This window comes from Plecotus auritus, assembly GCF_963455305.1.
Source record: "Plecotus auritus genome assembly, chromosome: 8".
NCBI classification, from domain to species: Eukaryota; Metazoa; Chordata; class Mammalia; order Chiroptera; family Vespertilionidae; genus Plecotus; species Plecotus auritus.
This window is the reverse complement of record NC_137782.1, coordinates 78885050-78910668: the sequence shown is the minus strand read 5'-3', so window position 1 is coordinate 78910668 and position 25619 is coordinate 78885050. Positions and strand designations below refer to the sequence as shown.

Here is a 25619-nt window from a genome sequence, read left to right as displayed (position 1 = left end):
CTGCCAGGTCCTTGGCCAATCTACATTTTCTAGGAGTTAGAGTGGAGCCAGGAGACTGAGTTGTGGCCATGAGAGGTGGGCAGCAGGTGTGTCATCCCTCCTGTGCTTGGCTCATAACAATCTCCATTCTCTCCTCTTGTTCCATGGTGATCTGGGAGAAAGCATGCCAAAGGTGACAGCCCCATGGGGTGGAATAAGCAAGGGCCCCTGTGCCAATGTCTGTAGAAAAGCTGCCCAACTCACAAGGGGCTGTGAGGCAAGAGAAAAGTCAATTTTCATTGTGTTCAGCTGTTGAGATGGCACTGTTTTCCCAGAGTAGCCTAACTAATACTACCTGAACAGCCCCTGTCATCACCTACCCTTGGGTAAAAAGAAAGACGCCATGGTAACATCAAACATAATCATAGTTTTGTTTGATGCAGGATTAATGAACATATTTCTCTTCTCTTCTCTTCTCTTCTCTTCTCTTCTCTTCTCTTCTCTTCTCTTCTCTTCTCTTCTCTTCTCTTCTCTTCTCTTCTCTTCTTTTCTCTCTCTTCTCTTCTCTTCTCTCTCCCCACCCCTCCCCTCTCCCCACCCCTCATCACTCCCTTCCCCCCTCACACCTAATAGGGAATAGGCATACTTTCTGAACCAAATAAGGTTTTCACAATAATTTTGCAAACATTATTAGCTCTTCCATTGTACAAATACTTATTTTCTGGGATGGATGTAGCCTTTGTTAACTTGTTTAATAGCCACAGTTTAATTTTATTTCTCCTCTATATTTCCCCCAACCCCCCTAAAAAGAAAAAAATAAATCATAGTCAGGTGGTCACTAGTCTCATTAAAAGGAATTTGCCAAGGGTTTCCCAGGGGAAAAAATGAGCAGAATTTCTTCATTCAACAAATATGTATTTAATGAGCACCTAATTTGTGCCAGGTACTTACTGCTCTGATGCTTGGGAGCTTGGGATGACTCTTCAGTGAACAAATCGGACAAAAATTCCTGCTGTCATCAAGCCTATCTTTTTCTTATAGAACGGGGAGCTTTTCAATCATAGTTTTGTAAAATGAATTTAATAAGTAAATAACTCATACAGAATATTAGAAAATAACAAGTGCCATGAAAAGGGGGTGGGGGTATAGAGCCCTGAGGAGGCTAGAGCTGGGGGTGGTCATGATAAGGCTCCCTGAGAATGCTTTGAACAGACTCCAAGGAGGTGAGCAAAGTAACCATGTGTACATTCAGAGGGCTAACTGATGCAAGGCTTCGGGGAGAGAAAGATGCCTGGTGCACTTGAGGAGGCCAGTGTGGCTAGAGTAGTGAATGAAGCCCCTGAAGGAAGTAGGAAGAGCTAAGTTTTCAGAGGTAATGGAGGGTGTGTGTGTGGCATCACATGGGGCCCTCGGGACATTTGAAGAATTTTATTCTTTAATCTGAGAGTATTGGAGAACCCTTCAGTTATAAGAGCCAGGAAATTAACTCAAACTTACTTAAAAGGGACTCTATTGGCTCACATAACAGCTTTTTTTTTGGGGGGGGGGGGGGTGGGGGGTATGGAGGGGGGAAGCTGCCCAAATCTCCAGATTTACTTACATGCTCACTGTGACTTGTGAGTTTCTCTCCCATTAATCACATATCAAGTCTTAGGGAAGACACTGATTGGTCCAGTTTGGGTCCCATGTCTGTCCCCTGTGGAGATTAGGGTTGGGAGATTATCTCCAAAAAATGTATAAAAGGACTTTTCTACCAGGTTGAAAAGATTCATCAATGGATACTCAGTAGGCACAAGTAATAAATGTGAACTGCAAAAGCAGTGAAAGTCAGTACAAAGGGAAGGAGAGATTTGATTGCATAGAACATAAAAAGAAGTCGGTATGTCAAAAAATACCACAATCAAATTAATAAAACTAAGCACAAGTAGAAAATTGTATGCAGAAAAATACGACAAAAAGATAATACTCTCAATATATAAACAATTCATAAATATCAATAAAAATCAAAATCTCAGTTGATAGATGACCAAAATAACATGAACAGATTAATTCGCCAATCAGGAAATACAAATAGCTGACAGAAATCTGTTTAACCTTATTAGTAAATAAAGAAATGTTAGTTAAAATAATGAGAAACCATTTTTTACACTGACACATCTTAGTGTCAATAGTTGTAGGACCCTCAAGGACAGTGAGAATTCTACAAAATGGAAATTCTCAGTGTTCTGAACTAGCAAATATGGCATTAGGAAGGCAAACACAAGTTGGGGAGGGAGATCTACTTTGAAATAAGGTACTTGGAAAAGTCATCTCCAGGAAGTGACATTTTAGCTGAGATCTCAAGGAAAACAAGTTGCTAGTCAATTGAGGATGGGAAGAAAAGTTTTCAAGTTCAAAGCATGGAAAGAATTTGGCCTGTTCTAGGAATGGACAGAAGGTCAGTGTGTGGCAGCACTGTGAGCCAAGCTGAGAGTCACACAGGATGAGGTTGGAGAGGCAGGCCGTACAGATTTTTCCCTCAGGTTCTGCGCTGACAGAACAGCCTCTCTTTGCACTCAGCCCACAAAAGGGTCACCAAGAGTGTCCACCTCAGATGATGGGGAGGCTGAACCACTGGGCCCTATAGGTCACCTACCACACAAAGCCACTCCATCAACACAGGGAAGCAGCCAGAATGTGGAGACAAAGAAACATGTCACAAATGAAAGAAATGGAGGAAAGCAAACTACTGGACATAGAGTTCAAAACCACATTTATAAGGTTACTCAAGAATCTGCTAAAAACCTCTGAGGAACTTAATGAGACCCTTAAGGATCTTAATGAGAATGCCAAAAAAAAAAATGGAAAAGGACCAGTCAGAAATTAAGCATACACTGTCTGAAATAAAGAATATACAGAAATTCAACAGTAGAACAAAGGACCCCAAGAATCAAACCAAAGATCTGAAATATGAGGAAACAAAAAACACCCAACCAGAAAAACAAAAAAGAAAAAAAAGAATCCAAAAATATGAAGATAGTGTAAGGAGCCTCTGGGACAACTTTAAGCGTACCAACATCCAAATTATTGGGGTGCCAGAAGAAGAGAGAGAGCAAAATATTGAAAACCTATTAGAAGAAATAATGACAGAAAACTTTCCCTACCCGGTGAAAGAAATAGACTTACAAGTCCAGGAAGCGCAGAGAACCCCAAAAAAAAAGGAATCCAAAGAGGACCACACGAAGACATATCATAATTAAAATGCCAAGGGCAAAAGACAAAGAGAGAATCTTGAAAGCAGCAAGAGAAAAACAGTTAGTTACAAGGGAGTACCCATACGACTGTCAGCTGATTTCTCAACAGAAACTATGCAGGCCAGAAGGAAGTGGCAAGAAATATTCAAAGTGATGAACAGCAAGAACCTACAACCAAGATTACCCAGCAAAGCTATCATTTAGAATTGAAGGTCAAATAAAGAGCTTCACAGACAAGAAAAAGCTAAAGGAGTTCATCACCACCAAACCAGGATTATATGAAAAGCTGAAGGGTATTCTTTAAGAAGAGGAAGAAGAAAAAGGTAAAGATAAAAATTATGAACAACAAAATGACAACAAATACATACCTATCAATAAGTGAATCTAAAAATCAAGTGAATAAAAAATTTGATGAACAGAATAAACTGATGAATATAATAGAATCAGGGACATAGAAAGGGAGTGGACTGACAATTCTCGGGGGGAAGGGAGTGTGAGGGGTGCAGGAAGAGATTGGACAAAAATCTTACACCTGTGGATAAAGACAGTGGTGGGGGGTAAGGGCATGGGGTGGGGAATCAGGTGGAGGGGAGCTATGGGGGAAAAAAAGAGGAACACCTGTAATAATCTGAACAATAAAGATTTATTAAAAAAAAAAAAGAACAGCCTCTCTAGGGTGTTGCTGGTTGCTATGATAGAGGGAAGAAGAAAGCATGAGTCCTCAAGCTTCTGTCTGACGTGACATATGCCATTTCTGCCTCCATATCATGGGCCAAAGCAAATTACACCATCAAGTCCAATTTCAGTGGGGTGAGGAGGTATACTCCTCTTTTCTTCTGTATTTGTAGATTCACTGTAGTTATAAACAGAGAAATTATTACTTAAAATGATTTACATGGTATCAGTATTTTGTGTTACATATTTTAAGAGCTCAAATATTCCACTTGTCTAGGTTTTATAAAACAACTAGTGGACCGGTGCATGAAATTCGTGCACGGGGGGTGGGTTCCCTCAGCCCAGCCTGCACCCTCTCCAATCAGGGACCCCTTGGGGGATCAGACTTAAATTGGCAGTCAGACAACCCTTTCACAATCTGGGACTGCTGGCTCCTAACTGCTTACCTGCCTGCCTGCCTGCCTGATCACCCCTAACTGCCTCTGCCTGCCTGCCTGATCACCCCTAACTTCTCTGCCTGCCTGCCTGATTGCCCCTAACTGCCTCTGCCTGCTTGCCTGATCTCTCCTAACTGCTGTCCCCTGCCGGCCTGATCTCGCCCCCAACTGACTTCCCCTGCAGGCCTAATCTCATCCCCAACGGCCCTCCCCTGCCTGCCTAATCACCCCTAACTTCCCTCCCCTGCCGGCCTGATCTCACCCCCAACTGCCCTCCCCTGGTGGCCTGGTTGCCCCCAACTTCCCTCCCCTGCTGGCCTGATCTCGCTCGCAACTGTCCTTCCCTGCTGGCCTGATCTTGCCCCCAACTGCCCTCCCCTACCGGCCTGATCACCCCTAACTGCCTCTGCCTCAGCCCCCACCACTATGGCTTTGTCCGGAAGGAAGTGGACATCTGGAAGATGGCTGGTTGACCTGGTCTAATTAGCATATTATTCTTTTATTAGTATAGATAGATTATATAGGATAGGATTGCTTAAATGCGGGGTGGGGGGGGGGCTTTTTCAGCAGGAGGAGATGCTCTTGGCAGACAAAAATACATAATCCCTATATCTGGACTTATAGCCAGCCATGTGCACTATACTGCCAAACTGGTCATTAAAAAATTGAACTGCTTTCTTATACCTTACACCAAACAACTGTTGCCTTAAAACCCCTCCTCAGCCCCCACCTTAGGTTCTGCCTTTGCAGTTCACCCAGATTAGGTTCTGATTGGTCAGTTTCTATGCCAATCAGTGTCAGAAGCTCCGCCTCCTAGGCAGCCATTGGCTCCTTGCAGTTCACCCAGATTTGGTTCTGATTGGTCAGTTTTTATTCCAGTAAGTGTCTCCAGGCCTATCTCTGGGGCTGATCAGAGAGGTGGGGCTGATCAGCAGCCCCCACAGAGGCCCGGAGAGAAAGAGAGGCGTGGCTGCTGGCGAAGCCCTGAGAGAAAGAGAGAAGTAAGGGCTGATCAACAACTGCCACAGAGGCTGCGGATCAGACCCTGCCTCTCTCTCTGGGCCTCTCTCTGGGACTGATCCACAGCCCCCTCGGCAGTCAGTGCTGGGTCGCCATACCTGCAGTGGTGGCAGTCAGCTCTGGGTCGCCACAGCAGCCCAGCACTGACTGCAGGACTGATTTCCGGTGTTCGGTTGAGCCTTTGGTTGTTAGGACCCTGGGTTTTTATATATATTAGGATTTTCTCTGTTTCTCATGGGTCTTTAATTCAGAGGCAAAATTTAAATCAGTAAAAAGGATTTCATATTTACTGCCCAACTGTAAAGGTTGTTTATTCTTTTGGTTAAGCATCTTGAGCTCAAGAGGGGCCATTTGCCTGTGTCAAATAGCAGAATCTAATGGCAATAATTTAGCAAGTGCTTTTTGAAATGGCAAAGTATAATGTCTTGACACTTTATTCATGTTTAAATTTGTAGGCGAGCACAGGAATGTATTCGTTTTTCCATCTTCAAAACCAAGAAGTGGAGGTTGGTTCTCAAAACCCCACAACTGGGCAAGACCATCTTAAACACTTATTGTTATCCCTTTTGGCCTGAGAACCACCACTAAAGTTAAGCAACATTTAACAGTACCCTTGATTGAAGTGAGGTGAAGAGGTAGAAGTATTGGGCTAGAGACATAAGAATGATAGGCAAAGAGATGAAAAACTGGCTACAAATTAAAAACTGTATCTGGCCATGCTTAAATCATGTCACATTCTCTTTACTGTCACTCTGAAGCATTTGTCTTGAGGTTGCTCCCTGCAGCATAAGACTGTACTTCCTATAATTTTTTCTCACTGAACTGTTTACTACTGGAAAATGCTCCTCTGGTACAACAGTTTAAAAAGCCTTATTTTCCTTTAACTATTACATTTCTGACTTCCACGGATAAAGGGGTTGACTTTCTTTATTGCTTTCTAGAACAACAAACCAGATAGCACCTCTTCTATAGGAAATGGAGGGGGTTAAATTTGATGGAACACAGATTTCCATTTTCAAAAGAATATTGAGTTTTTCACATTGTAATTCTTGTTGATTAATTGCCAAACTCTTAACAATTGTGTAATTCAATCTCAATTCTATCAACAATAGACTGAGGAAGCTCATGCCTGGGTGATCACATAGCTAGCACTGGGACTGGCTCATAAGAGGTGCTTAAAGAGAATCCCAATAATGAGTGATGGGGCCGGGTCCAGGATGGCTCAGACTTGGGAAGTTCTGTCTACTTGCTCCTAGCACTGGACTGGACATGCGGCTAAACTGAAGAACATTTGGTCCAAAAAAACAGTTGAAAAATAGCTGATCTGAAATATGGTGAGCTGGGAGTGCAGAGAGGGGACAGAGAAATGCGTAGAGAGTAAATGAAATCATGCAGCTGCGCAGCTGGCAAGCTGGAAGGAAGGTGCACAGCCCCTGTTCCCCGGGAGCGAGGGGAGGGGGGTCTCAGCCCCATGCAGGGATCCCCAATCCAGGTTCCCATTCCACAGCCGATGTAGCATTGGGCAATGGGAATTAGTGGTGATTGGGTCCATCTGGGCGTGCAGTTCAGCCCACACTATCCCAGGCACAAAGCAAGTGCTTTGTTACAGCACCTGCCAGGAAGCTTGCCCCAGTCTGTGTCGGTGGAAGGGCAGGCAGTGGAACATGGGGCCAGTGGAGAGGTTTGACCGGTTCACCCAGCAGTGAATCCGAGGGACTGTTTATTCACTGAAAGAACTTTTGGCAGAGAGCAGGACCGGGTCAGACATAGTGTCCCAGGGAAAAGGATCAACCCTCCCCAACTCGAGCACAGGGGAGGAGCCCCTTCCTCCGCCTGCTGAACACCTCTGGGCTGGAAATCTGCGCCTGTGATGCTGGGCCTGGCAGCATGGGGGACTCAGACACCTGGCCTGGTAGCCCAGGGACACAGACAATAGTGTGTTGAAGGCAGGGCCTAGGTAGAGGGGGGCAAAGTGGGAAAAATAGGGTACATGTGTAATATTGTCAACAATAAAATATAAATGAAAATAATAATGAATGATGGGTTCTGAAGGATGTACGACATTCATGGAACCATTGGCTTTATCTTAACAACTTGTATCTTGCACCTCAAAGGCTGCTACTATGGTGATTAACTATCTAGTGTTGAGAGGAAAGTTACACATTGGGAATTGTTTATAGTTTATAGTTGAAAAACATGGTCAAAGCATTAACCAGTATTAGAAAAGGAAGAATGTTGGTAAGTTAAAGTTGATTTAACAGGGCAGTATTAAATACATATTTGCAACTAAAAAAAAGTAATGTTCATTTTGAGTTATTAATTGCTCATGACTAAGGAACAAATTGCACAAACCACAGATAATTCCACCTTATCCTCTAAAACAAATTTTATTTGTATTCTGCTCTAACAAATATAGTATGAAGGCAACAGTTGTTTAGGTTTCTTAGTGTATGGCAAAGATGAAAAGAAACAAACAAAACAGATTTAGAAGCAGTTCAGCATTTAAATGCTGGCTTAACATAAGAGGCACGTATTATTCTATTTAGCAGTTTATACCAGATATCAGAAGACATATTATTCCTTGCAAGCCACAGACTACATTTATTTGCATTAAGAAAAAACATATCTTGATCAAGAAAATTACTTTTTTTCTGATTTTTCTTTATATCACAAATGTCAGGGTAAGGCAAATCCTTAATGAATCATATGATAAAAACCCTACTCCCCAAGAAAATATATTAAACATTCTGCTAACTTTGTTATTTTTCAAAGCAAAGCCGACATGCACCACATACAGGGAAATGTCATTTCAAATCAAGTGCATCAAGCAGAACTGTATTAATTCACAAAGAGGCTTTTCAGTGTTTCACAGAAAGATTTACAATTAGCTGCGGTGACTAATATGTGACCCAGTATCATAGACAGTGTTCCGGATGCTTCCTTTGTATGTTTTTATGAAAGAAGGATTGTCTGTCATCTGAATAGTTAACCAGCTAGAGGACAAGCCCCTTTGTCTCTCCTACAGTCAGTACCTTTTTAATTAGGATTATTCTATTGAAGGCCTACTTCGTTCTCTGTGTGCAAACATGACTAATTTGGGGCTATTTTCCACCCTTATCCTGTAGCCACTCATGCCACATAGCTGGGCTGCAGTGTGGTTGGAAATTGACGTCCAGAATTCACATGTAGGAGAGCCAATCGGCTTTTCCAGCTTTCGGTCATGTAGCTGTGCAACGACAGTGCCAGTGAAATAAAGATGTCTTGTGTTTAGTTGTCTTCGATCTGGCTCGTGGCTACATGTTTAATATTTTACTATTAAAGTGGAAATTCACTTCATCATTTATTTTAAAGCATAAACTCTTACAGCCCAATAGCAATCAAAAAGCATAAGAAAACAAAAGTGAAAGCACAATTCAATCATCAAATGAAGGTTAAACAACTTTGAGAGTGGGGCTGAGGACAGTTACTCCTCACCCTCTTACTTTCCTGGACAAAAAGCTGACTTTCCTTTATAGTGTTCAGGCAGAGAATGCCTTCCTAGCCTCCCCAACATTGAAAATAAATGAATTTGCCCTAGCTGGTTTGGCTTGGTGGATAGAGCGTCGGCCTGCGGACTGAAGTGTCCCAGGTTAGATTCTGGTCAAGGGCATATGCCTGGGTTGCGGGCTCGATCCCCACTGGGGGGCATGCAGGAGGCAGCCAATCAATGACTATCTCTCATCATTGATGTTTCTATCTCTCTCTCTCTCCCTCTTCCTTCCTCTCTGAAATCAATAAAAATATATTTTTAAAAAATAAAATAAATGAATTAAATGGCTGTCCTGGGTGATGAGGAGAACACCAGGACTGAAATAATTCCAATCCCAATGTTCCTAGCAGGTATATTAGGTCTCTTTCATATGTTTCCTCTCTTCTTTGTCATGTGTAGCACTAACACTTGGTAGTCACAGGAACATGCTCCTATCAGGTTGCACTTGTCAAGTGCTGCAGAAGAGGGACAGTGACTTTCAATCTATATATGTAAAAAGCCCATGGCCGTAACGCCGTGTAATGCTGTACCAACCAACCAAACAACCAGTCTCCAGGAGGTGCATTGATGGGTCTCGCTGGTGCAGCAGGTCTGGGGTCCCGCCTCGCGCAGCAGGTCCGGGATCACGTCTCTGATCGCAGCAAGGCTGGCGGCCGGTGGGCGGGCAGGATGGCGGGTGGGTGGGCGTGGCAAGGCGGGCACGGGTGGGCAGGGCTGTGTGATTTTACACGCTGGGCTTCTAGTTAAGTTATAAAGATCAGCCCAGCAGGTGTGATCTGTGGTTGAGCATCAGCCTATGAACCAATCAGGGCAAATGCCTGGGTTGCGGGCTTGATCCCCAGTGTGGGATGTGCAGGAGGCAGCTGATCAATGATTCTCTTTCATCATTGATGTTTCTCTCTCTCCCTTCCTCTCTGAAATCAATAAAACATATTTTAAAAAGTTATAAAGATGACATAAAATATGAAAAACTTAGTATTAATATGGTATAATTTCTTGAATTATTTAAAATGAGTCTTTCCTTTCTTTCTTTCTTTCTTTCTTTCTTTCTTTCTTTCTTTCTTTCTTTCTTTCTTTCTTTCTTTCTTTCGCCCCTAGAAAGTGATGTCTAATGGCAGTGGAAGGCTGTAGAATAAATGGCAGGAGACATGCCAAGTTCCAAAATCATGAGGTCACTTAAAAGAAGCATTGCTGCTAGGTTGATGAGAGATTTTTAAAAAAAATATGGACTCTTAAAAATCATATTACATATGCATAACTGTAACTCGCACTTGATTTCAGTATACCAAATAAACTATGCATAAGGGCAGCAAATTCAGAGAGGCCAACACAGCTTTCACAGAAAGATAAGGAGTTGAATTTCCATAGAGGAAAGGGCAAAACTGAAGAATTTCATGGAATATTTAAAAAGCAAAACATCCTTTTATTTTAGAAATACTCGATTTGATCCATTACTTTTATCCCTCTACTAAGAAAAAATAGATAAATAACTTCCAATTCTAAATCTCTTATAAGAAAGATGGATTTAAGAAGCTATGCAAGAAATGATAACAGTTTCCACAGGGTGGGTGAGGGGATGGGGGGAGAATGGTCTTGAACCCAAGGAGGCTGTGGGAAGCAGTCATCTTGCCCCACGAGGGTCCTTGTTCATGTTGGCTCTTGGATAGACATTTGTGACAACTTCTCACCATTTGTGACAACGTCTCACCTGGGTCCTTCACCCCTGTGCTGACTGTACTTCTGACCTCTTGGATCTTAAGTACAGCTGCTCCTCCCTATGATGGTAATAATCTGCTGAGAGGGGACCAGCTATCACATTAGTCTTGGACTTGGCATGGGCAAGCCACACTGTTTAAAGGTAACTGGAAGCCAAAATTGCAAGCGAGACCTCTAACTGCCTCTAATTTAAAGTGAGAATCTGCTCTGCAGGCGATCAAACCTTGGGTATAGATAACATGTTTAATTTTTATGAAAAGCATGTATATAAAGAGAGATTCCAAGTGGAGCTTTTAATATCACAGGCATATGTTTGGATCCTAAATGCAGCAGCGGCCCCCCTCCCCCCGCAACTAAAGATGGATGTATACCAAATAAACTATGCATAAGGGGAGCAATTTCAGAGGTACCATTCCCTTAGGATGGTGTCACACTGACTCACAGCCCACTGGGGGGCTCCACACTGAAGCACTTGGTAAAGACCTCAAAAACTGAGAAAGCTCTGCTGAAAGCCAGTGTCAAATAGGAACATCGCCGCTGTCCTACCCACGGAAGGAGAGGCATGAAAGCTGTCAGGGCCTGCCCTCCTGCACATCTCTGTGCTCTGCCCTGGATAAAGCCCTGCTTACATATTCCTGTGCCATGGGAACCCTCGAAGAAGGTATTTTCAATTCATCATCCTGACCTTTTCCCAAGTGATTTCTGAGGGTTTTCCCATTTCCTCTCCTGTCTCCTTTGCCTGTGGATTATACTGATATGGGGCTTGGCAATTCCTGAAATTTAGCCTGCAGCTTATCAAACAATGGTCTTCCTCCTTTCTTTGAAGAAACTACTGTCCAACCAGCTTTGTGAAATAACCAAGAAAGCAGACAGGGCCCAGGATACACATGTGAATGCTAAACCATGGCCCTGGGGCGAAATTGTGAGAGAAAAGACAGAAATTACAGGAACAGAGCCTGAAAGATGCGTTAATGTGGGTCACCCCACCAAGTTAAAGAAAAGTGTTTTGTGTGTTTTTTTCCTGCAAGTAAAAAGAACAAAATGCAGCTGAGAAATTAAAGCAAAGGATTCCCCATCCTTGTGTGGGACTTGCCTCCCCCACCCCCACCCTCCTCCACAGCACCGCTGCTGGCTCCCACTATTCCCCCAGGGACAGCAGAGGCTGCAAGGCTGAGGACTGGCATCTACTTCCATTTCTTTGTTCCTTTGCTTCATCTTGTGCCCCTGCCAAAGACAAGGAGAAACCATTTCTTAGATTAAAGATAAACCATCTTTATAAGCTTAGCAAGGAATATCTTTTTTTTTTTAAATCCTCACCTGAGGATATGTGTTTTTATTGATGTGTGTGAGAGAGAGACAGGGAGACATTGTTGTGAGAGAGAAACATTGACCAGTTACTTCCCATACTCACCCCGAATGGGGATCGGACTGCAACCCAGGTATGTGCCCTGACCAGGAATTGAACCTGCAGCCTTTTGATGCATGGGAGGACATGTTAACCAACTGAGCCACCCGGCAAGGGCAGGAATATCATTTTAATACAAATTGTTGCCCCTTATCTAAGTGGAGAGACATGTTCAAAGATGCCCAGTGGATGCCTGAAACCCCAGATAATACCCAACCCTATATATACTATGTTTTTTTTTCCTATACATACATACCTATGATAACATTAAATTTAAAAACTAGGCATAGTAAGAGAGTAACCAGAATTACTAATATTAAAATAGAATAATTATAACAATATATTTTAGTAAAATTATAGGGATGTGGTGTCTCTTCCTAAAAAAATCTGGAATTTCCATTTAATATTTCCAGACTGCAATCGACAGCAAATAACTAAAACCATGAAAAGCAAAACTATAGATAAATGGAACCACTATACAGCCATTTAAATGTTTCTTACCCCTCAAGCAGGCCTAGGAATATTTTATTTGACTATCAGAGAACTTTGGATACCAAGCTGTAATTGTTGGCATATGGTATTTTTAAAAAGCATCTTAATCACTGTTTAATAAATGTATGCCACATTGACAACTTGCTTCGGCTGATGGGGATGATTAACCCAACTCTTCAAAGTATTCTTTTAAAAACCTCACCTTAACTGGATGCGCCCTCCCTTTTTGGGTCCATTCATACATTCTAGTTTCCAGAGCTCAACAAAGAAATCATAATAATCACAAATTATATTCAATTTATATAATGTTGATTTGCAAAAGTTGTTGATGGTTATCCACATTTTGAGATCTTAACTAATTAAGTCTCTGCTGTATTCTCCACTTGAGAGGACTGTAAGAAGATACCACACCTTACAAGAGCCTATAGACTTTATATTTTAAAAAATAAGGTATAACTCCACATAGAGGGAAAGGCACAGGTCTAAAACATACGTCAGTCTGTTTTGAAAAAATGCATAAATTTAATTCACACCACTATCAAGATGTAAAACATAGCCATCATCCCAGAAAGTTCCCTTTCTAATCATTAACCCCACTCCTGCTGAAATCAATGATTGATTTGATTTCTATCACCATAAATTTCTACATTTCTCTAAGGAAGAATTGGAGCAGATGTCCTCAAGGCTAACTTTCTACTCTGGTATCCTATCAATCCTTTTGGGAAAAACATACCTTTGAGGTTTGAAGGTGTATGTAAAAGCAATATTGTAGACAATATTTAAAATATCCATAAGTAGATAAGGAAAGAAAGAACCCTGCATAATCCTCCTATTAGCAATAACTTCTGTAGTTAATATTATGGAATTTTTAAAAAGCATATTATGAAGTATTTCCTTATATGGTTTTTCTATATCTTTTCTACATAATATTTAATTTTATCAATGAAAATTGTAAACATGAAAATTACAGACAATAGTATAACATATTTAGAATAGATCTACTACCCAGATTTAATGTGTTAATATTTTTCAAATACCCTTGTAATGTTTTATTTTTAATTTTCATTTTACTTTAAAAAATAAAACATTGCAGAGAAATTAATTTAATTTAAAGATAAAGTAAAACTATTTCTCTTCCTTCACAGAGATGACCAATTCCTAATATTGGTGTGAATTAATAATTTCCATGGTTTTATACCTTTAAATACATATATTTATAACATGAACACATATAATGAAAAGTATATAGCATTACTTTGTATATTATAAAATGTACATAAATAGTAGGCTTGTTTTGCCCTGTTTTTAACCACACACCAATTAGTATTATAAATCTATAGTCAATATTTATTTTGATTTGCCTTTGTGCTTACAATTTTTCTTGGCTCACAATTGTTTTCTGCACCCTACTCTTTCATCTGGGCTCAATTTTCTTCTTCCTGTTGTATATTTAGGAGCTTTTAAAGAATTTGAGTAGCAACTTTTTTTTCACCTGAAAAATGGCAAATACCATTTCTGAAGTGATAGGACAACTAGTCTAGAACTCTATATTGGCAGTTATTTGTATCTAAGTTTTGAAAACTCACAACTAGTCCACAGTCTTCTGACCTAAATGTTTGTTGGGAAGCCTGCTATTCACACAATCCTGACTTCTTTCTAAGTTAGCTCCTTTTCTCTCAAATTGCTTTAATTTCTTCTCTTTGGTGTTTAACAGTGCCTGCATGTGAATTTATTTTAAATATACACCTTTCCTGTAACTTATTGTTCTTTCTTTAATTTAAAATCCATGACTATTATCAACTCTAATAAATTCTGTCATTATCTTTCAAATATTGATAATCTATTGCCTTTTAAAATGCCGGTTGAACACAAAACATCTTGGTTGTCTTATCCTTCACGTCTCTTCATGTGTCTTTTATATTACTACACTTTTATTTGCTTTTTCCAAATTATTGTTAATTTTTCATAGTGTTGCTCTTTTCTTATTTTATATCTGCTTTTCATCTTTTTGTCATTTTTATGTATATTTACTTTATAAAGTCTTCAAAATTTTCTACTCTCTCGAGTTCTTATGGTACTAATTATCCTGTAATTTTACCCACTGACTCTCATTTTTGATGGATCACTTCCTTGTGTGTTTTATGTCTTAAAATTGTGAACTCGCCCTGGCTGATGTGCTCAGTGGTTAGATAGAGTATTGGTCCATGGACTGAAGGGTCAGAGGTTCGAATTCCCAGTCAAGGGCACATACCTGGGTTGCATGTTCCATCCCTGGCCCTGCTATGATGTGGGTGGGAGGTAACCAATGTATATGTCTCTCTCACATCGATGTTTCACTCTTTCTTCCTATTCCCTTCCCTCTTTCCCTCCCTCCACTTTCTCTAAAAATCAATGGAATAAATATCCTTGGGGAGGATTAACAAAAACAAGCAAGCAAACAAAAATATTGTGAACTCATACTTTTTCTTCTGTGACATTTCCAAGTGATATTTCCATTTGCTACCTATAATCAACTATATAAATTAATTTCTGTTTGTATATTACTATATGACTTTGGACGGCATGAATTTGTTGCAATCTCATGGTGCATTTATCTTTTCTACTTATGATGGGAGTCTTTTGCTACACCCTGGGCAGACCCATGTCTCCTTTTTAATTTCTTGAGCTGAGAGTCCCAGATTGATATATGTATAGGTATCAGTTCTGGCTTCTTACCCTAGTGGCTCAAGGTCCCAGGTGGGCATTAGAACCTAAATCCTAGCCATAGGGCCTATTTCTGCATCAACAATGATCTGTAGCCCTTAGGGTTGCTGCATCTCCAGCTCACCAGGTTATTCTTTTGGCTTTCATTTTCCTCATTATTCCTGGTGCCTTTGCTTTTATGTCCGTTGAGCTTTGTACTTTAAAATATTTTTGTTATAGTTTATCTCTCATTTATAAGTATATGTGTTGAGAGGAGTTCTGTATTATTCCCATTGCTTCAGTTACCTATTGCTACATTACAAACAATTCCAAAACTTAGTGGCTATAAAAATCAACTATTTATTATTTCTCATGATTCTATAATTTGGTCTGGCATCAGCTGGGCAGTTTATCTGCTCCAGGTGGTATCTATTAGTGCCAGAACATCACAGAAGATCTCTGAGTTTCTCTCCATGTGGCCTTTGTCATTCTATAGATGTGCCTGAGCTTTATACAAGGTGGCTGGATTCCAGGAGCAGGCATTTTGAGTGAGCAAAAATGGAAGCTACAAGGCCTCTTAATACCCAAACTGGAAGCCACAACCCCCTCTGCCTGCCATATTTCTTCATATTTCTGTAGTTCCATAACCATCTTTACATGCCCTCAAATACTTATTAAAAATTATTTTTACACTTGCAGAATGTTCTATTTCTCCTTTAATCTGTTCCCTTATTGTTATTTTTGATATCCCTGCTTTTTCACAATTATAAATTATATAACACAAAACATTTTTGCATTGTCTTTCTAATTCTAATTCAGTTTCACGGTAAGTGCTTTAATTTCCTTACAGGTATGATACACAGAACTAAAGGTTAGGTTCTTTCTTCCTGTTGAACTACCAGATAATGTTTACAAACCTAACTGCCTAAATATTTCTGTAGGAATCAGTAAAGTTCCTCAGGTGATACTGTTCTCTGTGACAACTGTGTTAAAAACAACAACAACACCTCACTATTGTTTGAGGAACAATATGGTGACATCAAAGAATTTGTACTTGGAGTGGCTAAACTTCCATTGACCAGCCAAGTGACCCTGTGTGAACCCCTTCTCTTCCTGAAATTGAGTTTCCTTAAACTAATATTGAACTTTAAGTTTTGACAACTTACTCATTTGGGTAAAGGTATAAATTGGTGTTTATGGTCAAGGAAAATATTTTGACAGTTATTACAGAAAACAGATTTGCCCTGGTACAATATCTGGAAACTGAGCACACTGGAAAATAATAGTGTCTATAAGAAAAAAAAATCCAGACAAGAAGTCTACAGTTTGGTGCCAACTAAAGGGCAAAAGGTAAAGCAACACTGAAGAACTTGTATTTAAAATTTTCAGGTTTAGTCTCACTTCATTACTTTTCAGTGGCACTTCTCTACCATATCATTTTTGCAGCTTAGGAGGATATTTAAAATATATGAATGAGGTTATCAGTAAAAAAGAAGACATGTTTCAAGACCATGTTTGCATGTGATTATACTTTTTTAGCAGTCCTATGCTATACATGCATTATCCAAATACTGTTATATCTAGTTTTAAATGATGTTCAAGATCACGATGGGAGGGACAGATGTGTGTGTATTTTCAAATGTTCTCAAACGTTGTTCTGCTGTGATGCTGGAACTCAAGGGTCTGGTGCTGCAGGGCCTCCTGGGGGTACAGAGACCTACTGAAAAGATACAAGGAGTGCAGGGCAGTGCTGGAGGCAACAGTGTCAACACATTTGTGTCTTACAATAGACAACCCACAATTCATTTATTCCATAGTTGTGGTTTTTTTTTAATAGCTAACTATTTTAAGTTAGGAATTGGAATAGCAAGCCTGACTTATTTCCTCTAATTTTTCTCAGCAACTTTCAAGATATGGAAAAGACTTATAGACCACTCATCATTCTAGATATACTTCATTCTCTGCTGAGAGATTTAGTGTGTTGGTCTGGAAAAACTCCTAAGTGTGGCCTGGCCCAGACTTTTATTTTCTTTGGGAGTTCCCTGAGGCTCATTCAACTCAACAAACCTTTGTGCAGACACAGGTCCACAGGTAGTGGTGGGAGAGGTTAGGATATGAGACAGGTTTCTTTCTGCCCAAACACACTCAAGGGCCTTTACACATTCCCCAGGGCAAAGCTTTAGTTGTTATGCTTAAAAAAAGATCTACTAAAACAACTCAGCAGGTAAATTCTGGAAAAGCAATACTTCAGAATCAGCTAGGGGCTGCTGAAATAATTTAATCACTCCAGGAGGCCAGGAGGTGAGATGAATGGAAAACCATTTTTTCTTCTTGTCACAGCTCAGAAAACCAGAGTACTGCATGATTTGAATATGTTGCAGCTTTTCTTTCTCTCTGAAAGATGGCAGGCTTCTATGGTAATCTTTGCTCCTTATACTGTGTTATTTGGATCCATGCTGTGGGACTTGGTAGAGTCAAGGGAAATCCAATATGCCATTTATACAAATAGTTCTTCTGACCAGTTTAACCAATCAAAAATCTCACCACAAGGACAACTTACCTATTAGTTAATCTTCTTGCTGACTCTCTGTTGGGTCATTTACACTGTCAACCTGACTATTCATTTCAACTATAACCAGAAAGGAAAACAAAAAGGTCAAATATTTATTAAAACCAAATCTCTTAAAACACATTAAAATGGTCTATGACTTTTCTGATTTCCTATTTAATACCTTTTTTCAGTTCCTTTTCATTCATTTATGATTTTAGGGTCATTCTTGTGGATTTTTACTGAAGAGAAATGGGGAGGGCAGAATTGCCTTTTTACTGAATTGTAGAAGCTAAGTTGTCATTTCATACCAGATTTTTGGGTTGATATTTTGGGTATATGTATTACCATCCTTAGATAAATTCAAAGGAATTAATAAATATATAAGAAAATAAAGAGAAAACAAAGCAAAAGAGATCATTGATCTGCAGAGAGGTAAGCAGCTCCCTTTCACGGGGCTATGTCAATAGGCCTCTTTGTTTTGCCATGTTCTCAATTTTGAAATTCAAAACAGACCTTGTAAACCTGCCATTGGGTGCAGAGGCAATAGGCTCCATGAAATAGAAAAGCAAAACATCTAACCAGATCACACAGAAATAATAAAACAAAACCTGTGCTTTTATTTCACTGTGTATTGTTCTAGGTGAGCATTTGCATACAAATAGAATTCATAATTACTACCATTGTCCAGAAGTAGCCAAGAGCAGGCATAGCAACCACTTGGGAAATATTCAAGGGTCATTGGTTTAAGTAGGTTGATATTTTTAAAGCATCAAAGCCCATATTATAAACTGAGAAACAATACACAAATGGACAATGGCTAGGCCATATATAACAACAGAATTCTGACTTAAAAACTATGCATCAACCAGCCCAGGCAACCAAACCACAACCTTTGCAACAATTAGCTCAGAATGGTCAGTGACTGCTAGGTTCCATATGCTTGCCCCAACCAGGAAAAGCAAAGTATGTCCCTAAGCCAATGGCCTAAGACATCCCACTTCTACTTAGCCCGTCTCCTTTCCTCATGCCAAGAACTTTAATCAGAGGATGCTTTGAGCCTCCCCCCGCCCTTTTTTAAACATTTATTTTTATTGTTGAAAGTATTACAGATGCCCCCCTTTTTCCCCATTGACCCCCTTCTAGCCCACCTCTCGCCCCCTCCTCCCCGGGCTTTCACCACACTATTGTCTGTGTCCATGGGTTATGTATATATGCATATAAGTTCTTCGCTTGATCTCTTTCCACCCACCCACTCTTCCCTCTGAGATTTCATAGTGAAGAACCTGGAGAGTATTATGCTAAGCAAAACAGAGAAAGACAAGTATCACACGATCTCACTCATGTGGAATCTAAAGAACAAAATAAACTGATGAACAAAATAAATCCAGAGACATAGAAACATGGAGCCTTCCTTTTTGTAAGCTATAATAGTTTCTCACTTCCCCGCCTGCCTTTGAGTTGGCCAAACACAAGTGCTAATGGCTGACACTTTGGTAAGCTCTGAATAAGTAACCTTTGAGTTTTCTCATTTGGGTAGCCTGTATGTATTTGCACAAAATCAACTGAAATCAGTTTTTCTTGAACTTCAAAGCTTGGCTAAAGTAAAATAGCTGCAGACGCTAGTTTTCACTCTCCAAAGAGGTTTGAAAGAGGGAATGACATCATGTGGCATCCCACCCAACTCTCTCTTAAGGAGGAAGGTTTGAAAAGCAGGTCTCTTTGTTCTCACCTCACACAAGCCTGGGTTTCTAATGACATGTGAGCTCATTCTAAACCCAGGTGCAAACTGGCCAGAGGCAGACATTTTACTTATATAAAGAGAATAATACAGGGACTTTCAATCCTGGCCTACAAAAATTTTTAAGTGTGCCCATCTCAGTGTGGCAGCATAATAAAATATAGCAGTGTTCCTTTTCTGTTTCTTCCTCTAACCCAGTGGTCGGCAAACTGCGGCTCGCGAGCCACATGCAGCTCTTTGGCCCCTTGAGTGTGGCTCTTCCACAAAATACCACGTGCAGGCGTGCATGTACAGTGCAATTGAAACTTTGTGGCCCATGCGCAGAAGTCGGTTTTTGGCTCTCAAGAAATTTCAATTGTTGTACTGTTGATATTTGGCTCTGTTGACTAATGAGTTTGCCGACCACTGCTCTAACCCAATAGTTATTTGTTCCAAAACATATTAACAAATGTTACTATACAAAGCATTCCATGATCGAATACATTTGGGAAAAGCAACTTTAAACCATGTTAATAAATTAATTTACAGCTGAGACTTGTGAGAGCCTGCAGTATGCATGGTGAATTTCCAAGTAAGGACTAAAACTTAGTACTTCTTACATTTATTTCTCTTTTATTCAGCAAGCATTGTATGGGATTGGTCTTGGTGTTCTTCAGAACATGCTTTGTAAAAATTAGTTATGAACTATGTCTACAGAGGCAAAACCAGGCTGGGCAAGTTTTCTTCAACTGGGCATGACTAACACGTGGTAGCTTTTAATGGATAGATCTAGTATTTAAAAACATTATTTTTCCAGATAATGTTTGCCCATGAGTGAAAAATAAGTTTGTGAAAAAGGGCCTATAGCAGGGGGAATACCCAGTACTATGGGAAATTCTATGTAAAACCACCAAGTAACTTCTACCCAGTGGCTGAATTTTTTCCAAGGTCATTTATTGACTCAAAGTAATTTTCAAGTAACTCAAACAGCAAGATACATATAAACAGTTGAACACTGATCAATTCTGTTTCTCCTAAGCTCTGTGGGGCAGTGGAATGAAATATTTATTAAACCTTGTGTGTTCAAACAGTAGTTTTTTCTAATGCAAGTAATGACCTTACAAAGGGTCCCCAGCAGGAGTCGAGGGTATGCTCACATTTCAGAGGCTCCAATCTTCAGATGCCTTCAAAATGAGATGTGAATGAATAATCGTTTTTTGCAAATTTCTAGGGTGCTTTTAAAGACTCAGTACATATTTGGCCAAGACATCAGATGTGATGCAGTGAGATAAAGTGATGAAAATCCAAGAATGACCTTAGCCCAAGCTCAAGTCAAAGCTCCAGAGTGGTAACAGGGGTAACAGTAGAACAAGCATTTTTTTCAGAAGTAAGTGATGCTTCTGTAAAGTTCACCAGCTAGATTTCCTGCAGTCCATGCTAGCCTTGGAATTACCCAGCGTGGCCTTTTTGCGAGTTATGATTCAACTGAGGCACGTGCTGTTTTTTAAACTTAGTTAGAGTCAGTGTTTAAAAAAGGCTGCCAATTTTATTAGTTCCTAGTAGAAAGTGGTTTTTGAACTTGACTTTGTTCTAACGGAGTATGTTAATTCATAGAATAGTGAGCTCCCTTAATCCTAGATTACACACAGAAAATGTGCCACATTTGTGGACTGCCTGAGCTTGGAGCGCTTAGGACCTTACCATCAGGACTTGCAGAGTTTTCTGTGTCACAGGAGCCTTCGCTTTTTACAAGAACTCTTGGCGTGTCCTCACCTTGAGCTGAAAGAGTGAAAGAAGACAGTCCCTTGATTAAAAGGGAATTAGAGGTGTCTGACTGCCAATTGTTCTGTCACCCTCCACTGCCCTCTCAAATTCAAAAATATTCCTGGGACTCACCTTCTTTTGTAGAAAAAGTTAAACAAGAAAATAGTAGTTTGAGCTGTTGGAATACTGTAGTGCTGCCATCTTGTAAACCCTCCAATCTGTGAGATAATCACATCTATACATACGTACACAACTTTTAAAATTAGAAATCTGGTGGAATGAAAGCAGGGGAACTTGGTTTAATCAGAACAACCTGCAATTTAAATTTAGGAAAATTTGTATATTTGTGTGTTTATGTAGCTTAACCTTTGAAGAGAGAAAAGAAAACCTACTTTGCCTTAGGCTTGCCTGAAGGAAGAAAGATTCATTCCCCTGGCAATGAGTTTCTTGTTTAAACACAAATGAATGGCTTAGTTGCTGCCCTAGGAGTCTGCTCTGAGGCTGCCATTTTGGATCGTCAAGAGTCCAGTCTTTAATAATTTCCATTGTGATTGTTCTCTATTTGTACAGCTTCTAAGGCTTGTCATCTACTCACTGTGACTGAGATGTATCATGTGCTTAAATGTAGCAATAAGGGTTTTTTTTTTAATTGTGAGAAATTTCCCAGATAGTCAATATCCTCTTATTTATTTAGTTAACTATCTATTATGTTTTCACAACTTGAAGAGTCAGAGCATTTGAAAATACAAATACACATGCAGTGTGCTGGAAAATCCATACTTTCAGAGTTTTAATTATTTCTGTAATTTTTTAAACAGAAGATTAAATTCATGTTTATTACATGAGTGCTTGTTGAGCCTGCAGTACATTAAACTCGGTGTGCCTGTGGTTGAGAATGAAGCAAGGTTGGAAAAGATACAGTTTATAATTAATTCAGAGGAAAATACCTTCAAAGATGGAACTTGCACTTTTGTAATGATTTACTGAATAGAGAAGTATGACTCAAAGGTGACCAATCTCTGAGTCTGGGTGGATGGATGTAGTATTTGAAGACATATAAAAGAAGCAAATTTGAGGAAGGTAAAGAAAGTCATTTTAGATTTGAAGTCTGAAGTGCTGGGTCGTTTACATGGAGATGCCAAACAAGCTTTTGCATCCAGTGATGAGGAAGAAAATGATGAATTAGACATGCATGTATTTTGGAGACATCAATATAGAAGTAACCCTGATGATCTTAGAGAAGTCCGAAGGAGGATAACACAGGAAGAAATGAAAAGACTCATAGGCTCCCAAGCCCTTCAAGGACAATGTGAAAGTAACTGTGTCCATGAGTTCTTTTCATTAGTTCCTGGGGCTGAGGAAGAGAAAACAAAATTTATGACTTCCAACTGGACTTAACACTGTATCATATCCTTTCTCACTCTGCCAATTCTAGAAAGTGGACCATTTTTCAATTTTTTATCAACACATTCTTTAAAGACATAATCACAGAAAAAAAAATATTGGAGGATTTCTCCAAGCCTGGGAAGAGAAAATCTTTGCTAATTATGCTTGAAAGCACAGAAGTAATAACCAAAAAAATGGAACTATTTTACTTTATATAAACATAATAAATTATGGGTAGAAAAAGTACCATACGCAATGTTTAAAAAAAGGTTATAAATTGAAAATATTTATACCTTTTATCATAGACATCTTTAATACATAAAGGACTCTAAAATAGAGATGAAAAAGATAAAGAATATGATAGAAAAAATTTACAACAGTTCATTAAATTTTTTTAAATGGCATGTAGTCATGTGAAAAGATGATTCATTTTGCTAATAAGGAAGAAAATGCAAATTGAAATCACATTAAGGAAGAAATTTCTGCCTAAGGTAGAATACTATGATGTAGCCTAACTCTTGTACCAAGAACAGCTAGAAACACTGGAAATATTATATAATACTTTATTTTAAGGCACCCAAGAGCCATCAATGCATCACAAAGTTCAGGAGGTGCAACATAGTGAGTCAGACATTCTACATGTGCCAAGTTGAACAGAGCCTCTAGAAGTCTTAAGAGGTTTGGAGGAGTGAAAATAGGAGTGAGAGACAAAACTTGGAGGTCAGGGCCCACCAAGGAAAAGGTGCTCTAATAAGTACCTCCAGTTTTCTGTGGAGTCTCCTGATGGGTGAACTCTGGGAACATGGATGAACTTGAAATAGACCAGCTCTTTAAAAAAAGTGAAGTCCATCAGATTGCTGAGCTGGGCAGTTTTGTGTCCATTAGCTAGCTCCTCTCTTGCTGGCCTCAGCTTAGAAGAACAGAGTCTTCGAAATATTATACTTATGCACTTTCCCTATTCTACCTTCACCTAACCAGGGTAAGCAGAGATCTCACCTGTTAGCTTTTCTCTACAAGGCCTTGCACTATTTGTGCCTTTCATTTCGGGCCTGGATGTAGCTGCTGCTGCTTGGGCAGAGATAAAGAAAATGTCTTCTGTAGGTTGCTTAATGAATAATGAGGATCAGAATAAAGGTCTCTGAACAACTTCAAAACAAAAACACCGCCCCCCCCCCCCGCAAAAAAAAACCCAAACCCCAAAACTGAAGTCCAATTTTTAATCAATCCAGTTTCTAATTTTATGATATTCTCTGCTCTGTCTCACCTGCTTTTCAGAAGAAAAATAAATCCTATTTAGGAAAACATTAAATCACTCAGAGTCTCAAGTTATCACCACAATGTTTTACACAAAGTGTCCAGCATTTAAAAAATTACATGGCATTCCAAAAGAATAAGAATGAATCACTGAAAACCAAGAGAATAAGACAACAGATAGACATAGTAGAGATCCAGCTATAGACACAACTTTAAAATAATGATTAATGTATTTAAGAATTAAATGCCAAATGGGAACATTTTCCTGGCAAAGAAGTTGGTCAGATTACTGGAGACTATCAAAAAAATCAGATATAAATTCTAAAACTAAAAAATATACAACAATTGAAGTTAAAAATTTAATAGGTAGATTTGGCAGCAATTAAACACAGGCTAAAGAAAGCATTAGTAAACTGAAAGCTAGTTTAAAAGAAAAATAAAGAGCAAAGTATAGTTGAAAAATTATGGCTGATAATCCCCCTGAATTATTGGAAGATGTCAAATCACTGTTTCAAAAGTGTTATAAATATAAAATTATTTTGTAAATAAAAATCCATTAATTTCTAAATAGTAGCAATAGGACCTATAGATGACTTCTCAGCAGAAATAATGGAAACCAGAGACAATGCAATGACATCTTGAAAATGCTAAAAGAAAAAAATCTCCATTATAAAATTTTGTACCTAATAAAAACTTCTTTCAAATTGTAATTTAAAGTAAAAACACTTTCAGGGGAAAAAAGTGAAATTGGTTCTCAGCAGACCTACCCTGAAGAAATAGTTTTCACCATACTAAAAAATAAATTCTGGATAAATTATAAAACTAACTGTGAAAGGTAACATAGAAAAAAGTCTTCACATCATTAGGCAAACATTTCTTACACAGAAAAACAAAGCACTAACCATTAGGAAAGACTGGCAATCTGGAAAATGTTAATCAGCATCATTAGTTTATCAAAACAAACCATTAAGAGAATGCAAAATAAGCCAGTGGAAGAATATGTATACAATATAGGTCATTTACAAAGGACTCTGTACTAATACATTAAAAAATCAATATATGAAATAACATAGACAACACAGGAAACAACAGAAAAAAATAAGACACAAACAGATATGTCACAAAAGAGGATATCTTGGTTGGCCACTTAATTTTTGAATGATTTTTGCCAAATCTCATAATATTTAAAAGCCTTGGCTTTTTCATTATTAAAAATGACTATAAAATGGTCTAACTCCTTGTGTAACACTCTGGGAAACTATTAGAACTAATTAAAACATAACATTATTATTTTTATAAGAAATAAAAGGAAAGGAAATTTAATTGATCTAACATTATTTAAACATTACTTCCTGGACTTTCTCCTCAGGTTTGTTGTTTCTAATGGTAGGATGTAGAGGTACCTGTGGCTGATTCTTCCAGGAAATTGCTTTCAAACTCATTATAATAAACTAGAGGCCCGGTGCACAAAATTCGTGCACGGGGGTGGGAGGATCCCTCAGCCTGACCTGCACCCTCTCCAATCCAGGAGCCCTCAGGGATGTCCTACTGATGGCTTAGGCCTGCTCCCCATGGTTCTCTGCTCCCTGCGGGGCCTGCCTGCTCCACACCATGGTGATGTGCAAGCAGGCCCTGCTGGATGCTGCCTGTGGGCCGTGCTTGCCTGCTCCCAGGTCGCCAAATAGATGATAATAACTCTGGAGATATTACAATGGAGAAACCTCCTTGACATTAAGGGAAACTTGTATTTAATAGTCAGGATGCTAGTCAATTAAACAA

The 25619-nt window shown here is 39.3% G+C and overlaps 1 protein-coding gene across 4 annotated transcripts in view; it reads right to left on the bottom strand.

Annotated features, from left to right (window-relative positions):
* Nucleotides 1–9962: 9962 nt before the first annotated feature.
* MACROD2 (mono-ADP ribosylhydrolase 2) overlaps nt 9963–25619 on the bottom strand; it is a 1970509-nt gene continuing 1954852 nt past the window's right edge. For 2 of the 4 annotated variants that reach the window (XM_080685397.1, XM_080685398.1), the window contains exons 17-19: nt 21138–21215; nt 17729–17797; nt 9963–11813 (exon numbers count right to left, since the gene is read on the bottom strand). In XM_080685397.1, coding sequence (XP_080541523.1) covers nt 17736–17797; nt 21138–21215 — 140 coding nt within the window. In that variant the 3' untranslated portion in view covers nt 9963–11813; nt 17729–17735. The remainder of the gene's footprint in view (nt 11814–17728; nt 17798–21137; nt 21216–25619) is intronic. The other 2 variants (XM_080685399.1, XM_080685400.1) reach the window with 1 other exon arrangement.